Source organism: Saccopteryx bilineata, chromosome 1, assembly GCF_036850765.1.
Source record: "Saccopteryx bilineata isolate mSacBil1 chromosome 1, mSacBil1_pri_phased_curated, whole genome shotgun sequence".
Classification (NCBI taxonomy): Eukaryota; Metazoa; Chordata; class Mammalia; order Chiroptera; family Emballonuridae; genus Saccopteryx; species Saccopteryx bilineata.
Window position 1 is genome coordinate 328,503,276 of NC_089490.1, and position 9,670 is coordinate 328,512,945.

Genomic DNA, 9,670 nt, shown 5'->3' on the forward strand with positions numbered 1-9,670 from the left:
TTTTGTATTTTTCTGAAGCTGGAAACGGGGAGAGACAGACAGACTCCCGCATGCGCCTGACCGGGATCCACCCGGCACGCCCACCAGGGGTGATGCTCTGCCCACCAGGGGCGATGCTCTGCCCCTCCGGGGGGTTGCTCTGCCGCGACCAGAGCCGCTCTAGCGCCTGAGGCAGAGGCCAAGGAGCCATCCCCAGCGCCCAGGCCATCTTTGCTCCAATGGAGCCTTGGCTGCGGGAGGGGAAGAGAGAGACAGAGAGGAAGGAGGGGGGTGGAGAAGCAAATGGACGCTTCTCTTATGTGCCCTGGCTGGGAATCGAACCTGGGTCCCCTGCACGCCAGGATGACACTCTACCGCTGAGCCAACCGGCCAGGGCCTACCTTGAGGTTTTGAACCTGCATCCCACTCCAGTGCTCTGTCCACTGCTCCACTGCCTGGTCCAGCTGGAATAGTATCTTTATGATACTGATGAAAAAATAACTGTCCACCTGGATTCAATGTACAAGCAAAGCAATAAAGGGTGAAATAAATATATTTCCAGATACAATCAATAGAAAAAATATACCACTCAGTGACCATCACTGAAAGAACTTAATGAAGGTTATACATCAGGAAAATATAAAAATCAGGGAAAACTTTACAATATTATAAGACAAAATTTTTTGATATCTATTAAAACTAAATAAACCCTAATTGAATTAACAATAAGAGCAACTAATGTGGGATAATTATAAATAAGATGGGTATACCATCTTAAGAAAAGGTTGTAAGGAAAATAATGGCAAATTATAATCTTTAAGTAGAAGAAAGGCAGAAATGAAAATATGAGCAAAGATTAATAGCATAGAAAAGAAAGATGATAAACAGGATCAACAAGCCAAAGCTGGTTCTTTGGGGGAAAAAAACTAATAAAATTGGTAAACTCTTGGTAAGATTTATTAAGGAATAAAGAAAAGGCCCAAATAATTAAATATCGGGAATTAAAGACATCATTATAAACTTACACCCTAAGAGGTTATTAGTGTGCCTCATTGAACAAGGGGTCAGCTGTCCAGAAGAACGTCTTTACCTGCTGTATGTGCACTCTTGGAACCATGTCTAAGGGACTTCAGTTGGCATTCATCTTGGCACCACCTACTCTTGTGTGGGTGTTTTCCAGCACGGAAAAGTGGAAATAGTAGCCAATGATCAAGGAAACCGAACCACCCCAAGTTATATCGCCTTTACTGACACTGAACGATTGATTGGTGATGCTGCAAAAAATCAAGTTGCAATGAATCCTATCAACACGGTTTTTGATGCCAAACACTTGATTGGATGTAGATTTGATGATGCTGTTGTCCAATATGATATGAAGCACTGGCCCTTCATTGTGGTAAATGATGCTGGCAGACCCAAGGTCCAAGTAGAATACAAGAGAGAGACAAAAAGTTTCTATCCAGAAGAGGTGTCATCAATGGTGTTGACAAAGAAGAAGGAAATTGCAGAGGCCTACCTTGGAAAGACTGTAACCAATGCTGTCGTCATAGTACCCGCTTACTTCAATGACTCTCAGCATAAGGCCACCAAAGATGCTGGAACCATTGCTGGTCTCAATGTACTTAGAATCATCAATGAGCCAACTGCTGCTGCTATTGCTTACGGCTTAGACAAAAAGGTGGGAGCTGAAAGGAATGTGCTGATCTTTGACTTAGAACATGGCACTTTCTTTTTTTTTTTTTTATAAATAATTTTATTTTTTTAATGGGGTGACATCAATAAATCAGGATACATATATTCAAAGATAACAAGTCCAGGTTATCTTGTCGTTCAATTATGTTACATACCCACCACCCAAAGTCAGATTGTCCTCTGTCACCTTCTATCTTGTTTTCTTTGTGCCCCTCCCCACCCCCTTTCCCTCTCCTATTCCCCCCTCCCCCCCGTAACCACCACACTCTTATCAATGTCTCTTAGTTTCACTATTATGTCCCACCTACATATGGAATAATACAGTTCCTGGTTTTTTCTGATTTACTTATTTCGCTTCGTATCATGTTATCAAGATCCCACCATTTTGCTGTAAATGTTCCGATGTCATCATTTCTTATGACTGAGTAGTATTCCATAGTGTATATGTGCCACATCTTCTTTATCCAGTCATCTATTGATGACATGGCACTTTCAATGTGTCAATTCTCACAATTGAAGATGGAATCTTTGAGGTCAAATCTACGGCTGGGGATACCCACTTAGGTGGAGAAGACTTTGACAACTGAATGGTCAACCATTTTATTGCAGAGTTCAAGAGCAAGCATAAGAAGGACATCAGCGAGAACAAGAGGACTGCCCGCCACCTTTGTACTGCCTGTGAACGTGCTAAGTACACTCTCTCTTCCAGCACCCAGGCTAGTATTGAGATTGATTCACTCTATGAAGGAATCAACTTCTATACCTCTATCACCCGTGCTTGATTTGAAGAATTAAATGCTGACCTTTTCCATGGCACCTTGGATCCTGTAGAGAAAGCACTTCGAGATGCCAAGCTTAACAAGTCCCAAATCCATGATATTGTCCTGGTGGGTGGATCTACCCATATCCCCAAGATTCAGAATCTCCTGCAGGACTTCTTCAATGGAAAAGAATTGAATAAGAGCATGAACCCTGATGAAGCTATTGCTTATGGTGCAGCTGTCCAAGCAGCCATTTTCTCTGGAGACAAATCTGAAAATGTTCAAGATTTGCTGCTGTTGGATGTCACTCCTCTTTCCCTTGGCATTGAGACTGCTGGTGGAGTCATGACTGTCCTCATCAAGCGCAATACTACCATTCCTACCAAGCAGACACAGACCTTCACTACCTATTCTGACAACTAGCCTGGTGTGCTCATTCAAGTTTACGAAGGTGAATGTGCCATGAGCAAGGATAACAACCTGCTTGGCAAGTTTGAACTCAAAGGCATACCTCCTGCACCTCGTGGCATTCCTCAGATTGAGGTCACTTTTGATATTGATGCCAATGGCATCTTCAATGTCTCTGCTGTGGATCAGAGTACAGGGAAAGAGAACAAGATTACCATCACTAACGACAAAGGCCGCCTGAGCAAGGAAGACATTGAGCGGATGGTCCACGGGGCTGAGAAGTACAAAGCTGAGGATGAGAAGCAGAGGGACAAGGTGTCTTCCAAGAATTCACTTGAATCATATGCATTCAACATGAAAGCAACTGTTGAAGGTGAAAAACTTCAAGGCAAGTCAATGACGATGACAAACAGAAGATTCTTGACAGGGGCAATAAAATAATCAATTGGCTTGATAAGAGCCAGACTTCAGGAAAGGAAGAATTTGAACATCAGCAGAAAGAGTTGGAAAAAGTCTGCAACCCGATCATTACCAAGCTGTACCAGAGTGCAGGAGGCATGCCAGGAGGAATGCCTGGGGGCTTCCCTGGTGGTGAAGCCCCTCCAGCTGGTGGTGCCTCCTCCGGGCCCACCATTGAAGAGGTTGATTAAGCCAACCTTGAGCATAGATTGGGCATTGTTCCACATAAAATATTTAAGGACCCAAATTTGTAGCAAATTCTATGGCCGTTTTAAAATGTTGAACTGCTGTATAGTTAAATAACTGGGCATTCTCAATACTTGAATACAGACTGTGTGCACAGGGAAAGGAAATAATGCACTTTATAAGCACTGTTATTGTAAAGTGGAAAATGCGATGTCTTAAATAAAACTATTTAAAATTGGCACCATTAAAAAAGAGAGGTTATTATGAACAAGTTATTCCAAAAATATTGAAGATATAGATAAAATGGATAAGTTATTAAGAAAACATACCTTTATAAACTTACAAATAAAGAAACAGATACTTGAAGAAGCTAATGATTATCAAAGACCTTGAATTCATAATTAAAATATTTTAAACAAACAATTCCATTTCCACTGTAGTTTCACTGGTGAATTCTAGCAAATAGGGAGAAAAACAATGCTGATTTTACACAAACTTTTCCACAGAACAGAAATGATAAAACATTTCAACAGGCTTTACAAGACCGGCATAATTTTGATAACTGCTTTATACCGTTTGGGCTGCTGTAACAAGACAAGCCAGTGTGAAGAGTGAAAGGGGTGCCTGACCTGTGGTGGTGCAGGGGATAAAGCATCAACCTGGAACGTTGAGGTTGCCAGTTCAAAACCCTGCACTTGTCTAGTCAAGGCACATATGAGAGTTGATGCTTCCTGCTCCTCCCCCCTTTCTTTCTCTCTCTCCCTCTCCCTCTCTCCTCTCTAAAATGGATAAATAAAAAAAATTTTTTAATGTTTTTTAAAAAAATAGTGAAGGGGTAAAATATATGGTGATGGAAGAAGTTTTGATTTTGCATGATGCACACATAATGCAGTATACGGATGACATAGTATAGAATTGTACACTTCAAACCTGTATAATTTTATTAACCAATGTCACCCCCATAAATTTAGTTTAAAAGACTAGAAAATATATTTCAGTATTATATAGAAGGTTGGATTGACTTATCTTTTACGTCACTTCCAATACTATAGTGTCATGATGATTATTTTACAACTACACCTTCTTCCCTTGGTCTGGAGAAATTGCCTCCGTATCCAGGGTCTGGAGCCCGAGAGCTTTGACAATGCTGAGAGAGGTCATGTCTCCACAGAGGGAACTCTGTGTGCACGCATGGAGGGGTAGCTTTGGGATGGGGTTAAACTGTGTCACAGGAGGAAGATTGAAAATGCCTGATTTAAGCTTTGTTTAAAATTCTATGAAGTGCACACATCAATTCTTACTTGATCAAAACTGGTTTGAGCATTCCCAAAATGGCACTCTGTGGCAGCATTTAATATTTTCAATGAAATATCCATCTAACAAATTATAGATGCATTTTGTATACAGTATATTAATAAATCACAGCCCTCTGTGACGTGCACAGAGAACAACCATGGACCTGAGCCTGTGCTTTTCATGCAACTATTCTATTTTTTTTCTTCTCCCAGGTACATGTCACCAAGAGAAATGATTTTTCATGTGAGAATGAATTTTTGTCATTCCACAGGCCATTAGTGTGATCAGAAATTAAAGTTAAATACAAATTCAAAGGGAAAAAAAGGTAACATTTAACTCTGGAAGGGTACATTTGCCCTTCAGCAATCTGCAAAATGGCAAAGGAGCATTGTGTCATTTCCTTTTTCACGGCATGTTGCTCCCCAGATGTAGGTGGGACACTGTTTTGTTTTTATAGATGTGGGCCAATTGTTTTCTTCTTTTGACCCCCGCCATGTTCCTTCTTGATTCATATGAATTCTGCAAGCTCCTATCTGAACACCGGGCTGTGTGATGAAACTTATGTATGTGTGTGTTTGAAGTCTTTCATACTAGAAACCTATGGGAGACATATATTGGAGAGGAAGATTAAAGTATTTCACTGCAGAAGTGAAACTCCTGGCAACCTAAAGGATATTTTCCAGATACTGTAGTGGAAACAGGGTCTTTTCTTCCTAGTGCATACTCCCCACCTCAAAAAAAATAAACACTTCTCTTTTGTTAGGCTCACAGTGTCAGTGACTCTCTGTCCACACAAATCTAGAACAACTCACTGATTCATATATTCGCTGACCAAATCTGTCAAGTTGCATTTTAAAGAATTCCGAGTGGTAAAACCTGATTGGATAACTTTGCAACATTGTAGTTTATCTCCACCAACTTCAGTTTTCAATACTTGACATTTTTCTAAGATAGCACTTGTTCATTCATCAAATTTACTAAGGCATTTGGGTGTCCCAATCACTGTGCTAGATAGACACTGTGGAAGATATAAAGAGGTATGAGACCTAATTCTGTCTCAGGAAGTTTATCTCAGTTAGACAAACAGATGCACAAACAATTATTGTGTACAACGAAGGCCAGGCGGTAGAGGCTGCTAGAAAGGCATACTTCAGACCCACTGAGACACACCTTACATGTTGTAAAGAAATCACATAATTGGTATAGGTCTAGACCACATGTTTGAGAAGTATAGCTTAACTTTTTCCTATAACTTGATGGGTTTTTTTTAATGTGCTATTCTGTTGGAGAGTGATGAAAAATTAATTTCACTCAATCTGGGAATGACATCCTAGCATTTTCCCTGAATTTCATTATACTCCAGGTAGTTTATGTTGTATCAAAGCATTAGAAGATGGGCCCACTGGGTCCTCTTTATCATGTAATTAACTATGTAAGCATGCCCTGAAACCCCTATTGTTCCATGCAGTGCTTGGGCAGAGTTATCTAGAAGAGTCCCTGGAGACATCACTTGTTTACATCAACATGGTCCTTCGGTTCTGGGCACATTCCAGCCCCTCTTGAGGGCAAGCATGTCATTCTCCTGCACCATGTTCTGGGTGTACAGCAGTCTGTGAGGTTCTCCAGGTCCCGTCCCTCAGAACCTATCTAAGCATTGTGGACTCATGCTTCCTTCCTGAAGATCACTCCAGGTCAGGGCTCGATGCTCTTCTGCTGCACGTGCCGCCTGAAAGGATGATGGTGACTGCCCTTTCACTCTGCCTTCTCTTTTCCTTCAGTAGAAAATTCTTGAGAGTGAAGATGGGCCAGGCCGACTTGTTCTTACTGATTTACTTATTTTTCCGAATTTGTTGTCTTAGTGTGTGCCCTTTGTATCTTCTCAAGTGCTTAAACTTTTAATGCATAAAAATAGAGGCCCTGGATGGTTGGCTCAGTGGTAGAGCATCTGCTCGGCATGTAGAGGGATGCTCTTAAGTAGCAGAGTCTGCGTTCGATTCCCACTCAGGGCACACAGGAGAGGTGACCATCTCCTTCTCTACCCCTCCCTCTCTTGCTTTCTCTCTTTCTCTCTCTCTCTCTCTCTCTCTTCTCCTTTCCTCCTGTAGCCATGGCTCAAATGGAGCAAGTTGGCCCCAGGCACTGAGGAAGCCTCCATGGCCTCCGCCTCAAGCACTAAAAAATGGCTCTGATTGCAATGGAGCAAGGGCCCAGATGAACAGAGCATTGCCCCCTAGTGGGCTTGCTGGGTGGATCCTGGTAGGGAGGCATATTGGAGTCTGTCTCTGCCTCCCCTCCTCTCACTAAATAAATAAATAAATAAATAAATAAATAAATAAAAATCAATGGAGGGTTTCTCTCTCACTGAACCTGAAGGTTGCCTCAGGATCCCTAACACAGGCCCCAACTATCTTTCTAGCTTGCCTTTCACACTTCCTTCCAGATACTCAACTTTTCACCCAAACGTAATCATTTACTATTTGGCATGCTTGTCCTGGGCTTTCCTATGCCCAGATAACTGTTCATCCTGTCTCTTCTCTATAGAACTCACCTAACGCTTATCAGTGAAAGAGTGAAGGGAGATGAATCACAAGATAACCTATTTCAAATCCTAGGTTGCTCTACATCCTTAGAGTATTGTATTTTGGTAGATTCTCTTACAGGCTTGCTGGTATCCAGAAATCAGTTTAAATATTAATTCAAGGTGCCCTAGTCAAGCTCCAAAACCTCTACCATTTTCTCCACAGCTTTTTGTATTCAAAGTATCTTCCTGCTTTCCTTGTCATACAGTTTGTCACCCAAATGAATGTGAATTCTGTCCCAGCAACAGTTGTTTTGTCCTTCAGATTAGCAAATGTCATTCTTCTGACATCATGAGGAATTTTGTCATCCTCATCTTATTATTTTTAAGTGCTAGAAGATTTTGATGATTTGAAGAAGAGGGTTAAAGTCTCATCTAGAAACCACTCTGGCTAAGCACATTTGAGCTTGTATATGCTATTCCCTTGGGCAACAAAATATATGTCAACTTCTCTGCATGGTATTTTTCTCATGAATAAAATTCTAAGTATTCCCCAGAGACAACCCTAAATAGTTGTTATTAAAATGTGCCTTTTTAGAAATGATATACAACTTTCTCTCATAGGAAATATCAGTTGTTGGTACAAGATACAATAACAACATATCAGAGGCAAACAAGTAAATAATTTATATTCTTAAGTAGCAGAGCCTGAAAATGTGCAGGTTTACTTTAGACATTCTTTAAGATCTTTAATATGGGAACTGCATAAATTATCAGCTGCTTTGTAGAAGTGGATGAGTCATGGCATTAGAGCACTAAAGACAAAAGTGGTCGGTTGGCCTCCATGGCTCAGGTCTGGGATAAAAGAGGGCTTCTCTCCTGTGGGTGCCTGCACTTTAGCTAATGCGTGAGCAGCTTTCCGTTGTTCAGGGTCAGCTTTTGTTTATCAACAGTAGTTCCAGTTCAGGTGAAATTTGGAAGCAATCAGGTAGAAAGAAATGCTTCTGGATTTAAGTGGCACTGCAAAGCCAAACAGGGATCTCAGAGGCCTGACCTTCAAATAAGAAGTATTTCACAATAAGAAGTATTTCAGTCTTTGCTCCCCTGGAGGGAATTTCTATGATATCCACTCTTCTTGCCCACTTGCATTACTTGGGAGGTAGACTCTCTTAGAAAAATCTCATTTCCTCCCTCAAATCTTCCCTAAAGATTTGAACTCTTTGTGGTAGTTTCAGAACTAGGAGTCAGAAAACCTAGTTTTCTTTTTCTTTCTTTCTTTTTTTTTTGTATACTGAGAGGTGGGGAGGTAGAGAGACAGACTCCCGCATGCACCCTGACCAGGAACCACCCAGTAAGTCTCCTGTGGGATGATGCTCTTTCCATCTGGAGCTGCTGCTCCATTGCTCAGCAACCGAGCTATTTCAGCACCTGAGGCGAGGCCATGGAGTCATCCCCAGCACAGGAGAAGAAAACAGAGAAAGAGAGAGAGAGAAAGGAGAGGGGTGGAGAAGCAGATGTTCACTTCTCCTGTGTGCCCTGACAGAGAATTGAACACAGGACTTCCACATGCTGGACTGATGCTCTACTGCTGGGCCAACTAGCCAGGGCCAGAAGACCTAGTTTTGAGACTTGACTCTCCTATTTTTAGCTATGTGACCTTAGGCAGGTAATTAAAATATGAATCCTCAGTGTCCCCATCTGTAAAATAGGTGAAAAAGACTTACCAGTCTGCCTCACAGAGCTGTTGTGAAGCAGCTGTAGCAATGGATCTCTAATACTCTTAGATGTTAAGCAATTGGTAAATACAAGGTCTGCCTTTTCTATTCTTTCTGTCTTTTCTATATATTATCAAATACCTTCATCACCACTCAATATGTACAATGGTGTATTCAGGGGCCACAATATGAGGGTGCTGTCTATATATTTTGCCATCTCTGCCGATCCATTAACCTGATCTGCTGGTGCTGCTTATAGACAAGTATTAGGCTGCTTTCACAAACCAGAGTTGGCCAAGCCTGGCCAATACCTTAGGGGGCTGGGAAAGGACTCTGAGTAACCTAGCCCATGGGATCCTAGTAGCATTTAACCTGGAGTTCTGAAAGTACGCTTCTCAGGAGCGTTTTACCTTTGTGGGCTCAACCTGATTATTTTTTTTCTATTTTTAGATTCTTCTTCCAAATGATTATTTTGAGAGGTCAAAGCAGGAGAGATACAGTAGCTCTGGGACTAAAGCAAAGACCACATTTTTGATTGGAGGTAGCACATACGTGAGGGAATATAAAGATGGAAAGACGGGGGCATTTCCTCCAAGTTTACAGTTGTTATGAAACACATGCAATTAAACATGGCAAATGAGTAATGACTATATAGG

At 41.4% G+C, this 9,670-nt stretch overlaps 1 protein-coding gene across 1 annotated transcript; it reads left to right on the plus strand.

Moving 5' to 3' along the window:
* Positions 1-1,139: 1,139 nt before the first annotated feature.
* LOC136316452 (heat shock cognate 71 kDa protein-like) lies at positions 1,140-3,731 on the plus strand. The gene is given in 3 exon segments (XM_066248487.1): positions 1,140-1,697; positions 2,155-3,234; positions 3,237-3,731. Coding segments are annotated over 3 exon segments (1,758 nt in total). The 5' UTR covers positions 1,140-1,273; the 3' UTR covers positions 3,491-3,731.
* Positions 3,732-9,670: the final 5,939 nt, after the last annotated feature.